The sequence below is a fragment of the Pundamilia nyererei genome, unplaced genomic scaffold (genome assembly GCF_000239375.1).
Source record: "Pundamilia nyererei isolate P.nyererei 1_Seehausen unplaced genomic scaffold, PunNye1.0 scaffold00336, whole genome shotgun sequence".
Classification (NCBI taxonomy): domain Eukaryota; kingdom Metazoa; phylum Chordata; class Actinopteri; order Cichliformes; family Cichlidae; genus Pundamilia; species Pundamilia nyererei.
The window spans coordinates 381,659-400,337 of record NW_005187737.1 but is presented as its reverse complement, the minus strand read 5'-3'; the positions used below and the strand labels follow the sequence as shown (position 1 = coordinate 400,337).

The 18,679-nt window shown below is 40.9% G+C and overlaps 1 protein-coding gene across 2 annotated transcripts in view; it reads right to left on the bottom strand.

Annotated features, from left to right (window-relative positions):
* Positions 1-14,386, bottom strand: part of rin1b (Ras and Rab interactor 1b) — a 38,757-nt gene extending 24,371 nt beyond the window's left edge. The window contains exon 1 of one of the 2 annotated variants that reach the window (XM_005751981.2): positions 14,109-14,386. Coding sequence is in view for 1 of the 2 variants with exons in the window: in XM_005751980.2 (XP_005752037.1) it covers positions 9,557-9,649 (93 nt within the window). In the remaining variant the exon portion in view is untranslated. Of the gene's footprint in view, positions 1-9,556; positions 9,678-14,108 lie in introns of those variants that run through there. The other variant, XM_005751980.2, reaches the window with a different exon arrangement.
* Between the last annotated feature and the right edge of the window lie 4,293 nt (positions 14,387-18,679).

Below are 18,679 nucleotides of genomic sequence, written 5' to 3'. Positions count from 1 at the left end.
CACACACACACACACACACACACACACACACACACACACACACAGAAAGTCTTATGTAATTCCCTCAGAGAAACAGAGAGGGAGAAACACAAAAGAAAGATAAAAGATAAAACGATGAAAAGAGAAGAGAGAAAAGCCGGCACTGCAAATTAAAGCTTGGATAAGGAAATCACAACATCGGTGGGCCCGCAGCGCTGCGAGCTGGCAGACTGGAAATGTAATAAGCAGAAGGAGACGACGCACGCTGTATATCTAACAAGGTGTTTTTGCACCTGAGGGCAGCAGCTGCAGCATAAGCAGCAGCAGTGGGAGCCCAGCGGGGTAGAGCATAAAGTCTGATGCTGCTGATCGCACTCAGCACTTAACAAGAAGTAGATGAAGAGACAGTTAGGGCAATGTTTGACTGAAGCGGGATGGGGAGAGGAGGAGGAGGGAAGGAGTGCTGAGCCCAGTAGTGCGATTCAGTGGGGAGTTGTTGAGGATTTTTAGAGAACCTTAAATTATGTTCCTCTTCTGGGAAAAAGGTAGAGGGGAGAAGAGCTTGTACAGTCAAAACTGGAGTGAGTGCTACAGAGGGGGGAAAAGGAGAAGCAGCAGGCTGTTGGTGGGTAATTTGAGCAGGAAACATCAGATTTTATTGTGCAAATAATGACTGACTGCTGGAGAAAACCTGACTACACCTTTTGGAGAGGAGATGATAAATTTTGAAAGAAATCCGAGCATGAGCGCAATGCTGCACAGAAGGACTGCGAGCGATGACGGGCTGACGGAGTGACTCAAACCCTGACAAAGGACGATTTTACAACAGATGTGAGAAAACACAGCAGGTGCAATAGGTATCAGTGTTTTGTTTAGATTTTATAGGCAGTGGTGCATCATAAATGGTGTACAGAGATTACATCACCACCTGTCTGTCACTGGACAACAACTCAGGACTCGAGAGAAAAACGGCTTTTAGGGCTGAATGTGAGTAAGTCACATTGTGGGGGATGAAAGAGATCGCTAACAGTGACCAGCTGCTATGCTAGAAGCTCAGCTTCATGCAGATGGTCAACATCATGGCGTCCAGATTTGCAGGATGCAGTTTGTCCGCCTCCACAGCAGCGTCCACTCAGGATGCACAGAAGCACAGTGGCGCCCCCAAGGGATCGAGCTTATTTGAAGACTTCACAGACAATGAACCCAAAAAGCTCTGCTGTGTCATGCATGTGAGGAAGAAGAGTATTGTCAGGTGTGCAAGGCAACTACTGGTTCTACAGCCATGAAATATGATTGGTCTTCTGGAGCCTCTACCCGCCCACCCCCACCCCTCACCAACACCACTGGTCTAGAGTACAGCTGATCTGCAGATGAACAGCGCCATTGGATCTAAGAGTGGATAGGACTGTGCATAACACATTTACTCAATGTGAATGGACTCATTACCCTTTAAACATGTCATACAACTATTGTTTTACACCATTATTAGATATTGAAAACAAATTTACATTTCATGTAGATTCATGTTCATTTGAAATATAAATCTGAAACTAAAATAATCCCACATCATCAGCAGTTCAGGCTGCTGGTGGTAGAGGTGGTGCAAGGTGTAGGGGATGTTATCTTGATACACTTTAGTGCAAATAAGAATCCTGCCTCAGTAACACCACAGCCTGCCTGAGTATTGCTGCTGACCACATCCATCTGTTTATGACCACAGTGTGTCATCCAGCAGGATAACACACCATGTTACAATGCTCAAAATATCTCTTGAGCTACCAACCTCCTGAACCACATCCATGTGACGTGGCACAACTATAGTCGCATTAGTGGTGAACAGCGAGTTTGTGTTGCAGTTCACTGCAGAAAAAACATCCAGTGCTCTTTTTTCTTTTAATCGTTTTTAGCGTCATCGTCGGTGTCCCTGGGTCTTTTCCCGAGTGTTATGAATAAATCTTCTTTTTTTAGGTACCGGTACTGGTTTTATTTTGTTGTATTTATCCGCAACACCTTAAAGGCCAGTCCATGAAAATATTGTCAGACATAAACCGGTCTGTGGCGCAAAAAAGGTTGGAGACCGCTGACATATTTGATTAACTAAAACTTGTGCATCCTTTCTTGCAGCAAACCCCAAGTGTTTGCTTTGACAAATTACCTTCGGTTCCAGTAGGGATGAACTTTAGACCTACCTGAGACACAACAAGTAATCCATCAAAGAAAGCCTAGTGTTTTGCAGTCACAAGGATGGAGAAGATTTAAAAATAAATAACAGAATGTGCGATAAAAACTTAATGTAATGTAACATAAGTAATAACCAAAAAAAGCCCTCCTGAAATGTGAAATCAGGCTGTCCCAGATTGTTGCATGCTGCCCCTTTATTCTCCCTCCTGCTTCACACTCCTGCATTTCCCAGCATTCATTTCAGCAGCCTCCAGAGAACACTCATAAACTTGTTTTCAGCTGAGTTTTATGTGTAGGTGGATGTAGCCATATAATGACAGAGGCAGTAATAGCAAAGCAGCGCAGGCGTCCAGTTAAGCAGAAACCTTCACGATTTACACATCTGCAAGCTGTGATCTGCAAGCCTGATCAGTTATCCCAAATAATGAGACGGGAAATGCTGCTGGTGATTGATGCACTGTCAAAAACGTCAAAGAAAATTCTAAATCATCCGTGCAGTACTTCGCATTTTGCCAGCTACTCACAAGGGAAAAAACAAACCCTAATGCAATAAGTCCAGGGAAAGTTAGAGAGGCTCCTGAGACGGCAGCAGAGGAGGAACGAGGCGGAAACTTAAATCTCAACAACCCACCCACTTTTCACTGAGCTGATGCGGCTTCAGCTTCTGCCACACCGAGTGAAATCCACCGAGTTCTCACAAATGTAAACCCCAGCCAATAAACATGCAGTGATAGTAATGCTGAAAGCAGATAGCAGTGCCGTGCACTTTGCTCATTGTTACATCCTACATACGGTGTTTCCATCTGGAGTCTTTGATAAGCAGGCGCTGGAAATTCACTTTTTTTTTAAATCATCTTCTACAGATTTTACATTTGGCAGGGACATAACATTTCATGGATATATGCTGATGTTGCAGCTCTGAGAAATCCACAGGATGCACAGATTTCTGCACATTTATAGCAGCTTACCATCGACAAATTAACATGACTAATAATAAGAATTAACAGGTTATTGTGCACATTTATTAATCACATACAGAAAATGTATTTTTCCCAAGTTCTGTTAAACAGAGCAAGGAACTTTTAACACAGCTTTTCCAAACATCCTAGTTTTATTATAGATACTTACATTACTTTACGTTCCCCATTTGACCTCCCTGATGCTGAAAGTCAGTTGTGCGTTGTTTTTGCTGGATAACAGCCTGCAGTCGTTTGTTGTAGTTTTCAGTAAGTATCACTTACGTCTCCTCAGCAATCCCAGGCCATTCTTGTTTCATGGGTTTTTCTTTCTGAAGCTTCACATATCCTTCTTTCATCATGATTCCTTCCATCTTGACAAGATTCCTGGTTCCAGATCTTCTGAAGCATCCCCACAACATAATACTCCACCATGTTTCACTGTGGAGTTGTTTTCCTCTCTCTTCTTTCTCCAAACATAAGCAGCATCTCTGTGGCCAAAGAGACCTAGTTTTTGGGTCATCTGAAATCTTGTGCCACACTTCCAGTGTACATAATGTCTCCAGGTGGTCCTTTAATCAGACAGTAGTCAATCGTTTTCTTTCCAGAGTCTTTGAAATCTTTGTCTTCCCACCTCTGCCAGGTTTAAACTGTCTAAACTGACTTCTTTTGCTTTTGACATGATGCGTTTTCAAGAAATAGCTCAAACCCATGCTGGAGTTTTTATACTGTGTGTTAAATAAAAGATAAGCCTTACTTTTAGTTTGATTTTACAAAGTTAAACCACATCATTGCACAGTAGAGGTTTGTGCTATGGCTCAATAAACCTCTCATTTTTTCTGTAATTGTGTAGAAAAAAATACTCATTCATTCTTTGAAATGCTTAAAGAAAAGTAGAATGTTTAGAAATACTATGTCGACCATCCCTTCACTGTTAAAAATGACTTTTGACAAAAACTTTAAAATTCATAGGCCTAATAGCTGTTCTCACCTGTATAGCATTCACTCCAGCAAGTCAGGCTCAAATGCACGCTCAGCAGATCAGCTGATCTCAGTGCTAACCCAAATCAGCTGTAGGTTCAGCTGATATGCATTGTGCAGTTGGCAAATGTAGCGTAGAACATGCTATTTGAGTCTTTTTAGCTCACATCAGTTGCTGCCTATTGCAAGCCTCTTTGCAACCCATTGTCACCACAACACATCTTCTCTTGTCATTTCAGACAATGTGTCTTGCTGCTGCAGCAGAAAAGTTTTTCCTACTCTGAAGAGGATGGTGGCAGGAAAAATGTGTACAGGCATTAATATATTGCGATGAATTTATATTTGTTATTTCTGATCAATATGGCGGCCACATTGCTGGATTTATGAACAGTGGCCAGTGGTCTATCTACTTGAATGTAACTACACACTGTTATATACACAGTATACGCCAGCTCTAACTTCATAATAGTTGAAGCCTTAACATGTCAAGCAGAGGTAGTTCTAAACTCAAACACAAATCAGACTAACAACTGTGTACTTAAGGTTCAGCATAAATTCTTGCTTTGACGCCAGCCACTCTCTCATCAGTCTGTAAAATCTCTCATTTGCATAAGAGTGACCATGACAGTGGATAAGTATAGCCAGCAGCCCATCACTGCATGCGTAGGATGACTAATGGAACAACATAATTGCAGTGGGCTATAAGTATCCACAGGGGGCAACAGTGGGCACGGGGGCCTGCTGACTGATGACAGGTGTCCGTTTTGATGCCTGCTGCATAAGCGGCATAGCAAAGGCACTCAGGGCCAGTGACAAGGAAGTGAGAGCAGTGTTGTGTGTATGTGTGTGTGCATGACGAAGTAGTACAAAGGCATTAGTATGAGTCAGAAGCAACACTTGGGCTGTAGGAGAGAAGAAGGACTGTTAGCATAACTGTGAATTTTCATAATTTTAGAAGCATATCGGTTAACTGATGTGGTGATTCAGAAGGAGCATTATCACAAATAGTTCTGTCAGACCAGAGATGCGTGTCTGTGTGTGTGTGTAATGAGAGGAAAGCTAAATGTGATCCATTATGATGTCAAATCATTTAACTGTTCCATTTTTGCTCCATAGTGTGACATAGAGGTCAGCCTGCAACCTATAATCATTCAGCTTTTGTTGATGGCAGCTTTAGGTATATAATGCATGTTAAAATCTTGTGATTATTTGAATTCAGGATAATTTGGCGTGAATAATTGCGTGTTTAGCACTGAAAAGAGCAAATATGAGGTGTGGAGACTGCAGTTATTATGAGGTGTAAATCTAATATAGGATATTTTTAGATTTGATACGGATCCCAAATTGGATAAGTATGCCCATTCAGACAGAGAAATAAAATGAACCGTGATTTAAACATAAGAAATGAAAAAAATAATCCACAGTATTGAAGTCCTCCTATTAAAACTATCTATAAAAGCACATTTAGACTGAAAAAACATTAGGAGTATAATTATAGTACAAATTTACCGCAGTCATTAACCCTGAAAAAGAAAAAACTCTGAAAAGCACGTACTGAATACGAAACAGCAGCTTGCTGATGAACATCTTGCACGGGTTAGCAGCTAAAGATACAGATATTTTCTCAGGAGTGACTAAAAGCAGAGCTGAAAGTATGTGAATGTTAGCGCTAAATTCAGCAGGTGAACAGAAACACCAGCTGAATGATAGAGCTGCCTGTTGAATGGAATGATGTACGTGTTAGCTAAACTATTAGCTATCCAGTCGTTAAGTCTGACGTCACTAGCCGTGTCTGGGCCTAAACTCCGCTGCAGGTCCATATATCAAACGATCACTATGGCATTACTGAGAGTTGAAAAACTGTCTAAAGTCTTTTATCTTTAATAAAATGATCAGCGTTCTGCTCTACCAGGTGTAACAATTGAGTTTAACATCCAGGCATCCATGAAAACGGAATTTATGACATTTAACGGGAAGTTAGCAGGAAGTTAGCTCGCTAGCTTGCTAGCTTTTATCTAAATACAATATAGCATGTCCTGACTGCGGGGTTTTGGAAACAAATTAAAACGTACAGCTCTGTTATCACTTCCAACATAAATGAAGACAGAAAACTAAACAGCAGTGACGTTTGTAGGGTTACTGAAACATACAGAAAATGTATTTTTCTTCACAAGGCAGTAGGTGGCGTCACAGTGGCCTCATCTATTTTTAAATCAGTTAACGAGAGTGTTCTCGGTGGTCAGGAACAAATGTAATCGCATGGCAGGATGCTGTAAAAGGACCAAACTTCAGCCAGGAGAACAACTGAGATAATCCATCCACAATATGAGGTTAGTCATTCATATACTGCTGCAAGGGCTGGGCTGTAGTTACATCCTAAGGTTTTAAAAACTGAGCTTAAATAAATGATTAGTGGTAATAAAAGCCGAGGGAGGTCAACAGTGATCACTGACTGTTTTAGGAGCTTTTTGAGATTAAATAGAAGAAAATACAAAACATTAAACATGTTAACAACACAAAAGCCAGACTAGACACGCAGACTACTTTAGGCCCGGAAGTAGGATTCGTCACGTCATCACTTAACAACCGGATAGTAACTCGCACAGTAGTGCCAAGCAGCAGCTGCTGGGGCAGAAAAATAAAGCCAGTGTGGACATGCCAAAACTTGAGTTCACTTTGAGAGCAAATGTTTCCCTCTATATCAACTGTACAAGGAGTCATGTTTGTTTGAAAGGCTGAAAGTTATCATTATTAGAGAGGTGGAGGCTAACACAGGGGGCTGTCATGCTAGCTCTCTGCTAGGCTCTCACCTATGTTATTTTAAGTCGGTGAAATTCACATATTTTTGGTGTTGGTGCCTTTAAGAATATTCCCATTACATTTTTCAGTAACACGTTTTCAATTCAGTAATCACATTACAGTTAGATTTACTCATTACTGCATTTTCACGGACAGCATGTGTGCTCATTAGGATAACCGTTTGTGTTGGTGTGCGGGATAGTGGCCCCAGGTTTATATTGTTAACTGGTTTTTATGTGATGACGCATTTAAGCCATGTTACAGAGTAACGTGAAAACTAATTAGCAAGTAATGTAACAAATTACTTTTTTTCTGTGGAATAGTTAAGTAATGTACTGCATTACTTTCAAGAAAAGCAGTGACTAATGTGAAATACATAACCTTTACTGAATAACAACCCCAACACTGCTTGCTAATAAGGGAGCAGCTGAAAGACAACATAGCACTAATTAGCAGCTATCTGTGTCGGTGGGTACACACATGGGATAAAGTGGGCCAGTGTTCCAGCACCTTCAGCTAATGAGTATTTAAATCTTGCAGTTTACGATACAAAAATACTTTCAAGTAAGCATTTTTGTTCTGTGCAGTTTGACACAATGTGTCTACTAGCTAAAGGTACAGATACTGTATTTCACAGGGACAGAAAAACAGAAACAACATGTTAATGTGTAAAACTGTCGGAGGTGGAAAAAGATGTGGAAGTGTGGGAGAAGAGGACAGGAAAGTAAGAATAAACATTTAAATAGGAAATTTAAAGCTTACATAATGTGATGTGCTGCTGGAGTTGAGTTTTTTTCATATTGTATACAATATTGTGGTACATTTTATAGTGATTGATGTTAAACGGCTGCAGGGCAGGTTGTGGTATCCTTGGTAACTGGCAGGTTAGTTCCTGGCTACTATGAGAGACATTGAAAGAAACAGAAACGGCACTAAAATAATTTGGAATAAAATTTTGTGTGAGAATTTTGCAACAGGAGGGATGCCTTGAAAGTTCAAATAATTAAAACCACTACAAGCATGTAGTACACAATGGTACTATATGTGTATTCTGGCCACAAATAAAGAACAAAAACGACCAAACAATAAAGTACATCCGTTTCCCAGGTGACCAATCTATTTTGCATGTGTCACCAGAGGGCACCAAAGGCCCATAGAAAGCATTTTCTAAATACAAATAAACTTTAACCTAAAGTAATCCTAAATGTTTATTTCGTAACTACAATATTCTAATATGTTATTTGAATGCTTGTGCACATGTAAACAGTATTTATAGACTATTTACATATAAATAATATAAATGTTCTTCAGAAATGTGCACATTAATTTGACTGACCAAGCGGTGGTTAGCATACCACCCAGACTAGCAAGTTTAGACATTAGCAATTTAAGAAAAAATATACACAACAAATAAAGCTATTGATATCTAGTACTCTCTAATATTGATTATAAATAACAAATGAATAAACTTACGTGAGTGCATTTACGCATCCTCAGAACAGACTTTAGCTACTGTCAATCCACTAAGTGTTGACCACGCTGCATAATGCTGTAGAAGAACAGCTATTGGCCAATAAACCCAAGAAGGACCAATCAAAGAGCTCAAAACTAAACCAATAAAATCGAACCTTTACTGAAAGCATTTTTATCAGTAGCGGTTAAGCTTAAAGAGGAAAAACCTCCTAAAGTCTTATTTGTGGTAAAAGTAAGCAACTTTTAAAAGATGTTTTTAATCAGATATGAGTGAATCTGTGCATTTTTTAATATCCTGGTTTAAATTTAAAGTTTAATTTAATAATACTTTAAAATGTGTTTTAAATTTGTTTATAAGTAACAGGACCTGCTTCCAGAAGAACTTTGGTAGGAGTCATCAATGTGAATTTTAGCTGATATTTCACCCTTTTGCTGTCTTTTTAATAGTTAGGATTTGGAAAGCATTCATGATGCCTCATATAACATCTACTCATATAGTGTAGGATGCAGCTGGGTGAATCCAGGAAGAGGAGGAAACCTCAGAGCCAGCAGTCAGCTGACTTCAGCTGGTCCACAAAAAAAAACGTGCTGGAGCCCACATTAGACATGTATGCTGCTTTTTTCTGAGTGACTCATGAGCTATCCATGCACCTTGCTAACTAAGCTTGATAGTATTAGCAGGTAAATTCATATTCAAACCACTCATCCAAATATGTGACGCAGCACGGGAAAAGCCAGTCAGAGATGCCAACCAACAATCCTGGCTGTGCACAAAAACAAACAAAACACAAAAGAAAAAAAATCACGAACAAGGAGACATTCCAATATTTCTGTTTGCTATCTTAACTTCAGTGTCTGCAAATATGTCTCAAAACTGTCAGAATTTTTGTAAAATGTAAAAAAAAATAAAATTCTGTCTTCAGAATGTTAGCTTCTAGTCCCCCAGAAAATGTATTTTTCTTCACAAGGCAGTAGGTGGCGTCACAGTGGCCTCATCTATTTTTAAATCAGTCTGTGGTCCCACAACAAAACAAAGTAAGTGGTCGTCATCAGCTTTGAGAAAGTCTAAAAATGTGGACTATTTGTGAGCAGTGACTATTATTATTTATATACAAATAATCAGTGGATAAAGTTTTGACTGAGGTTTTAATTTACTGCAAATCTTATTTACTGTGTCTTTTTCCCACCGTGTTTTGGAGCTTATCTGGAAAGCCTGTACTCGATTTGGAGTGCCAAAGTTGTCCATCTGAACAGGTCACTGAATCTTGCATTTTCTTCATAATAAGAGCTGGAAAAGTTGCCAGGATAACAGCCCGGCCACATTCACTTGTCTCCCACGAAAACTGGAAACCAACTTTCTTCAAGATGCTGTCACTTTGCCGTTGTCACTTCTCAAAAACACATAACAACTGGAATCTCACCACGCGACTGCCAGATTTTCTCACACCGCTTTCAGCAAAAACAAGGCGAAACACCTCTCCTCTCCTTCTTAATCTCTCTTTATCCCGACTGCGGTTAAAGCTGTGATCCAAAATGTGCTTGGAAACAATAGGATCCATACCCTTAACAAAAGTCTTTTCAGCATCGCAGTTCCTCCTTTTTTCTGGTGTTGCTTGACCTCTGCATGACTGCGTGATTCACAGTGTAACTAATGACGCATGAGGAGCTCTTCATACAAAATGGTATTTTTGTAAAGGACTGTTAGGTAATGTCAGAGGTTTTTCCATAAGCGGGAGTGAATAATATCTCTAAAAGTTGCGTTTTGTCAGGGGTCTTTGGAGAAGATATTGATTGAGTAGATATAGCATCTCGTAGACTTTGTGCTAATATCAGTTTTAGCAGCTTTTTAAGACTTTGATTAGGAACTTTAAAGTTTAGTTTTATTCTATCAAACACTTTCCTCCAAAGAAACCTCAAACTAGACGATCATGTTAGAGTTAGGACTAAAAATGTTTCCTAAACTATTAGTTTGCTGATAAGACTTTAGTGCGTGTATGTGCGTCCATACATTTGGTTAGTATTTAAATTCCCCGGCTTTCCTGCGATATCTACCGTGGGTTTAATCTCACGAGCGCGGACTTGACAACGACAACGAGGGATCACTTTCATCTTTCATTTTCAGATTGTGTTAGAGTGACCACAAGAGGACAAAAGCCTGCATTAATACTGTAATCTCTCTGAAGAAGCCAGGGAAGGAGGACGACAAACCAGATCTGTTGGTTTTCAAGTTCTGCTCTATTAAACAACCCCTACTGATTTTTTTTAAAGTGCTGTCACAATAAACGTAAAAATAAAACAGTCAACTATATGTTTTTTGACATATTTAAGGAGTCAGATTTAGCAAACTCGTCGTCTTTAATCCGTAAACCAAATTCAAATCTTTTACTTTGTGATGTTTTGTTGAGTCAGTGTACGTAAGCCGTAAACCTCTCGTCTTGAACATCTACCTTGGAGCATTTATCCACCAGACGTGCTCAAACATGAGGGGAAAAGCTGTCAGGTTGCCTAAGAAACACACCTATATTAGGACTATAACAACACACTTCCTAATTTAATTACACTGCATGAAACAGTAACCAAACGATATCCTCCAAATCCTGCTGTTTTACATCCACTCCATCAGTGCTGTGGTGCATGCGGTACCCTAACAGTGAGGAGACAGGGTGGGATCTGTGGTCTTAACCAGGAGGTAATGAATATGAGGCGGTGCAGAGCTTCTGATCACATCATGTCTTATCGATTTTGGAGTATTTGTACTTCGAACGCAGAGTGTTGTTTTTCAGAGCTCCATCTGTCAATAACTTGTTGAGTTGGAACTGATTAATTTCAACCTTAAAACCAATAGAGGTGGTAATTTGGGGATATATCTTTTATCATACAAAAGGCACTCTTTAATTTGTGACGTGTCCGTGACCTTTTACTTGTTAATACTACATATTTGCTTGCGAGTTAGAGGAGTGCACGTGTGCAGTACGACAAAAGTGATCACTTCTGTGATGGTTTCTTTCAAGTGGTTATGTAGGTGTGTTATTTTCTGCTGCCTCTTTAGATGCAGGCGAAGCTTTACCATAACGTTACGAATGCAGCAATCATTCTTAACTGATAAAGACGACATCTGGGGACCTCCCCTCTACCCTTAATGAGAAGTACTGACACCGATAAAGATCAATGACATCATTAAAGACGTGTTTCGACCACCGGTAGACCACTCTCACTTGAAGTTTGTTTCTGCCACCGTTTCTAAAACACTTTTTGGCATCTGTAAGTCATAATTTAAGGTTATTATCTAATTTCAAGTTTTTACTCAGACGTTTTGCGTTAGCAAGTCAAAGTTTTGAGATAATACCTGGAAATTGGGACTCAAGCTTCTGAGAAGATCCATTGAAACTTCGAGCTTATGGATGCAAAAAAAGATGTTTTTTCTAGAAATGATTGGCACTAATTATTAAGAAGAGATTGGAAGCTGTGTTTTTGTTTGTGTGTCTGTTTATTGTTATTGTGGTTAATATGAAGCTATAAACAGAGAGCTATACCAGCAACCATACCAGGGAGATATTATCATAAACATCTGCTGTTTCCATACAAAAATGATTGTGCTTTAAGTTCTCTCTGTTAAGACCTGAGGGTGTTGGGGTGGCGACCTATTCATGGTGATACCTCACCTCTCCAATAAAAACAACAGCTCCAGCAGCACCGTCACGACCGTGGTTGGATAAGAAGGAGTATGTATTTTCCCCTTTTTGCATATGCTTACAAAAAATGCAATTTTTTTTACTCGTATCACATTGTTTGAAGCATTGGGTGCTACTGACAATTTGTTTTCCTGTAAAGTGCTGCCCTGCCCTACTGTGCATTTAAATTAATCTGACTTAAGCTGACTGGAGAAGGCGTTCGCATTGGAAAGCGAGCGTCTTACATCCTAAGTTAGTGCAGCTTAACTTGATTATACTGCTGGGACACACTGATGGGAAATGGTTGTTATCTAAAAAAAACAAAAAACTAATTACATCTTTAATAAAGTTTTGATTCAGTGCCCAAAATAGCCTCTAACTGAAGAGTAAGAAACTGCTCTCAGCGGAGAAACTGTCTCCTGTGCCAGCAATCCTTATATATCTGCCAGACTTTTCAAAATGGTGGACGTTTGCTTTAGGAGTGAGCACTTTTTTTCTGTTTTTTCTCTCTTGTGTTTCAAGGTGATGCCACAATTTCTTAGCAGTGAAGAGGGGAAGCCTGCCATATACATGAGTCAGGTTACTGTAATGTGTCTGTCTGCGCACCGTTTCCAGCACAGAGGACAGGCTGCTCAGCAAAGGACTGAACTCTGTCCAACAGCTCTGAGCGTCATGCCTGGGCACTCTGCGATCGCACTCCTCCTACACAACACAGGGCAGAAAGCAGCCCCCCTCCCCCTACACACACATAAATATATACGCACACATTTGGTCAAAATCAACATGTCAGTCCACCATTCAGCAATCACAGACTTCTTGTAGGTAGGACGGCATAATCACAGCAACGACTCGCAAAGCAATCAGTAATGCTCGTGGCCTCATCTGCATCTGCATTTAAAAGAAGGGTGGGGGGTCTTAAAAAATGAATAAATAAAAACTATATTTAAAAAAAAAAAACAGCAGTCATGTAAAGTCACAAAACGCCACTTACAGTAATGCGCCTCTCAGAATTAACGAGCAAAACAACAGCGAGGAAGTGGGAACATCACATCTACTCCTACGCAGGCAGGATGGCACTTCAGTTTTAAAGTTATGTAACAGTCCATTGGTGTGAGATTACATTCACTTTGCCCTCTGAGGGGAGACAGGAGATCAAGATACTTCAAAAATAAAAGTCTGAGTGGCTAATTGAACATTGGCATGCCTCGTGAAGGTGCAGTTCAACCAAAAAAAAGAAAAGAAAAGAAAAGAAAGCCAGGCGGATGGATGGGTGGATGGATGGTCATTAGTTCACCTCCAAAACCTGCAGAGATGAAAATTTGCATTACTTCTCGTGGGTGGCTGGTTTGATTAGGTGCTGGAGGAAATCTGGGGGAAAAAACGCCCTGAACTTCTGCTTGTCTGAGGTAATATGGTAATTTGAAATCTTCAGGCTGTACACAGACAAATCTGCAGCACAACCACTGAGAGACAGAAGGAAAAACCATCAGTAAAGTTGAAGGAGGAACAGCCCAAGTACACAGTGCAGACCTGTGGCTGAGAATAATGAACACCTAGACCCAAACTGTTATTATCATGTAAAAAACATCCATATTAATTTCATGAAACCTCCACTTTGAGCTTTGGGTCGTGCGTCAGCCTCACTCCCACCCGCCCCCCTGCACCAACGCTTTCCGACCGTCCTAATCGCTAATTGATTAATTGGCACAAACTTTAATGTCGAGGGGACGCACACGCGTGAATCACCGAGCTGCATTGTTTACCGAGACGTCCCCTGCTGACCGGAAACTACGTTAAACAACAAACGCCGACGCGCTTTGAACTTGAGAAGAGAAAGGGGACCTTCAAAAGGGAGGAGAAAATATTAATACAGCTACTGGAGCCTGGAGCTGTGCTGCATGTGCCAACTCTCCAGGAACTACCTCTTCCTTTTTTTTTCCAACTTCGCGCAGGCTTATTTTTATTTATTTATTTTTATGCATCTTCACAGCCAGTCACACCTGTCTCCCTTTTTCTTTTTTCTTTTTAACGCAAATTTCGATTCCAAAAAAACCAAAAACAAACTTACCTTCTATCTGAAGGTGGGAACAGGTGCTGCGGGCGCTGTGCGCAGTCTGCTGTCTTAATTAAGCGTCCGCGAGAGTTTGATGGTTATGTACGAAGAGGGTGCCGAGCCTCCGAGTCCGAGCACCATGCTGTGGGAACACGGGCTTGTCAAGAAAATGCGCACAACACCGGCGACAAGGCGGAGGAGCGCATTTTTAATTCTGTCTGAGCATCTGAAGTGATACACAGTCACAGCAGAGACACACTGTGTGCCCCCCCTCCCGCCTCCCTGACTCTGACACTCACTCACTCACACCAATCCAAATCACACCATGCCAGGGAAAATATTCTGCTTGTAAATCCACTTTTTTTTCCCTTTTTTTTTTGACATAGTGGACACGATATTTAATAAAGGGCGTTTCCCGTGTAATCATGCAGGAGCCTCACAAAACTTTAAGCCTTTTGTAATGTTCTCATGAGGTTGATGCACTCCAAGAAGGAGACAGCACCAGTGCAAACTATAAAAGACGAAATCATTTGTCTTTTAGGGGACACAAGGCACGTTTTTAAATCTGTGATATAACCAAGAAAATAGCGTAAAAATATTATAAACAGACTTTTTACTGCAGAAAGGCAGCGAATCATCCCACTTCTGTTCCCCTAATGAAGCCCTTGAGTATATAACGCGCTGTTCAGGTGGAAGAGAAAGCGCACAAAGGTCCTGAAAATGCTAATTGAAACAATTTGCATTTTCCCACAGAGACTAAACGATCAGAAATAACACAGCTCTTTATAAAACTGCGTGTGTGTGACCATGGGAGAAGCTGTGAGAAGCGTCACATAACCGGAACTGGACTTTGACGCACTGTGCGCTTTTTTGTGAGAGCTATTTCTGGACTGCTGCATCCATCTTTTTTTCTTTTTTTTTCTTCTTACAGGTGAAGGTGTGTGGTTCTGCTAATGGCCGCCAGGTGGCGCCAGAGTCCGCGCTTTATGTCGCCGACATGGCCAAAAAGCTCCAGAAGTTTTCTGAAACAGGTGAACATTTGGTTCTGGTTCTTTATGTGTGACTTTGAACAACATTTACCTTCCTCTGTATCTAATGAATGATGTAATATTTTACATATGTGAAGCAATAAAATAAAATAATAATAATAAACATGTTTAACTTACTAAACTGACATTTGACAACTTGAACTGTGTTTAAACTGAATGTAGAACTTATATCACATCACTAACTAACTATAACTGTGTCTTTATGTGGCCATAGGAAACTAACTAACTATCTGGATACCTATAACTACCTAACTATAAGGACTATTACTTGATATGCTCAGTATGTGGATTGGGGGGGTGACAAAGCATCTGGCATGTTGCCAGATTTTCCCCGTTGTAATACAATAAAGCATTAGCCTACATTATTTTGACATTGATAATAAACCAGGCAAAAAAAAAAATGGAAAGAGCTTGATTAAATGCTAATAAAATTTTAGTAAGTCACCAGTCTGATACAGGGTTAATGGAAAGAGACATGTCAGGCAACCACACAGGATCACGTCTACACCTACGGCCACTTTAGAATCATCTATTAACCTAACGAGCAAAGTGGACTGTGGGAGGAAGCAGGGGTGCCCAGAGGAAGCCCACACAGGGACAGGGATAACAAGCAAAGTCCACACAGGCAGACCTGGGTCGAGCAGAAGGTTTCAACCACATACCGTCCTGCGGCGAGGCAAGAGGGCTAACCATTGCACCATTGTGCCACAAAACTCTTGTCCTGAATTTTAATTATATATGCTTTGATACTGTTGGTCGTATACGCTTTTTTTAAGCCCAATTTTTATTTTGTTTACATATGCTGTACCATCCATCCATCCATTCATTATCTTTAGCTTATCCTTATCAGGGTCCCAGGAGAGGGGAAGCAGCTACCATAGTGCAAGAGGCGGGGTACACCCCTGACAGTTTGTCAGTCTAAGGCAGGGCTAACACAGACAAAACAACCACTCACACCTATGGGTAATTTAGAATCACTAATGAAACTACCTGCACTAACTGACATTGTGTTAATGTAGCATTGGCATATTAACGCACAATGCTACAATCCTCCCAGGAGACTAGATGTCACAGCAAATTCACCCCAACGTCAGACCATGTAAAAAAAACTCTCTATCTCAGAGTCAACAGGCCTCAGTTATCTATAAAAGTCATGACAGTACAGATGTTTGTTTCACACCACTAAATTTAGAGGAAACCAAACACCTCATATCAGCTGTAGGCACAATGTTGGAGAGGTGATGTTTTGGGCTTGTTTTGCAGCCACAGGACCTGGACATCACCCACTAACAGAGTCAGCCATGAACTCCTCTGTATACCAAAATATTCTAGAGTCAAATGTGAGGTCATCAGTCTGACAGCTAAAGAGCTGCTACTGCTACGCTTGGCTGAAACTGGGTCATGCAACAGGACGATGACCCCAAACACAGTCGAGGTCCAGACTGCTGTGGTGGGACCTTAAGAGAGCTGTGCATGAATGAATCACTGCAAACTTCAATACAACGAAAGCACACTGTAAAAAAGACTGGGCCAAAATCCCAGCACAACAATGTGAGAGACTCATAAAGGCATGCAGGAAATTATTACGTCAGGTTATTGCTGCTAAATGAGGTTCTACAAGCTACTAAACCACAAGGTGTACTCATTTTTTCACATGTCTGTAGTTGCTTCAGTCCCTTCTGTTATCCATGTAAACTCTCACGTTGTTATGGAACAAAGCCATGATTAATGTTATGACTTATATCTTTGCTTTCACTGCCAGATTTGCAGACATAATAAGCTGCTGTGAACAAACTTCCTGTGGGTGCAGAACGCGCTGCTTGTATGAAATAGAACTGGACCTCAGTTTTGCTCATGTGGTTAGTGAGAGGCTGATTTATTAGAATAGGGAGTTGAGATTCAATGGTCATGTCACTGAGATGTTTGTCTGTCCACGTATTTCTCTGCGGTGCTTCAGGAGCAGGTCAGCTCTAGGTGTTTTTACCCTAACCTCATGCCTCTCTCTATATTGTTTCTCAGATCAGCTCTAACATGATAATGTGCCTGCCTGCCCACACTCCTCATTATTTATCCTTCTGAATGCTTGGTTTGCTGGTGCTCTGCCAGCTCCAGATGTTATTTGAAGTCTGGCATCACATCATTATTCTCTGGGCCTCTGCCATGCGTCCTGTGTTCACATTCATTCCTCTGCACACTCTTTAGTCTATTTAGGATTGTTTTCTTGTTTCTTGCAGTCGGACTTGTTTTCTTGTCATTTTCATGCCTCCCTGGACCCGTCCTTGACGAGTGTAACTGTGAAGCTCAGCCATTTTTAAAATGATGACAATGACATTTACAAAATGATGTCTGGCATGTGGGACTTTCTTCTTCTTCTGCTACTCTTTATTTGGCCTAAAAAGAACATTGTTTTAGTATAGGTGCATTTTAATACTGTCATTCAGGGCTGTTGGAAAGATTTTAGCAATACTGGCTTTAATTTTTTTTAAATTACTTACCTTTTTATTTAATGCATTTATTTATTCACAATTGATTTTATGCAAGTGGAAGCAGTTCTCTTGGGAAGATTTCTGCTGATATCAGCTGATGCATATTCTGTCAGCTCCATGTGCCAAACTTAACTCTGAATAACTGCATCATTGTCGGTTTTCCTCGAAATAGCACCAGTGTTACATAAATGTGGCCAGAAAACTTTCCAAGAAGTGACTGACCCATGAAATGAAGTGTGAGACGCTGATAAAATGGGCTGTGAGATGCAGTTCAGAGATCAAGCAGAAGCTACTGAGTGGACCATGTGTTTGAGTTATTTCCTCACACATGTAGAATTACTGGAGCAGTACTTTCCTTCAAAGGCTCAGCTGTGCTGCCAGGAATAAAGCCCCGGTGGAGAAATACTGAATTCTATATTTTCTCATTTGGTCTCTGTAGAAACTGCATCGAGAGCTTTGTCTGCATCGCCGGCAATAAGTTGGACTCTTTCCCGGTGGATGCTGGACTTTGCCAGGGCTGTCCTTTGTCTCTGATTCTGTTCATCATTTTATGGACAGCATTTCTCAGGGCCACTCAGAGACCTCTCTGCTGTTTGTGGATGATGAGGTTCTGTTGGTTTCATCAGGCAGTGGCCTCCAGCTTACACTGAAGCAGTTTACAGGTAAGCGAAAATAAGAACCAGGAAAGAGAATTTGCACCTCCAAGTCAAAGACTGTGGTTCTCAACCCAAAAATGGTGGAGTGCCCGCTCTGGGCCAGGGATGAGTTGCTGCCCCAAGTGGAGGAGCTTAAGTTGTCTTGGGGTCTTGTGAGGTAAGAGGGGAGCAAGAGCTTGACAGATGGATTAGAGCTGCATCTTCAGTAGCGTGGACCAGTGTGGTGAACAGAGAGCTGAGTGTAAAGGCACTGGTGAGATCTGTGTTCCTACTCTCCCCTATGGCCACAAGCTTTGGCTCATGACAGAAAGACTGAGATTGTGGATATAAGTGGCACATATGAGCTTCGACCAAAGGGTGGCTGGACTCTCCCTTAGAGATCGGATGAGAAGTTC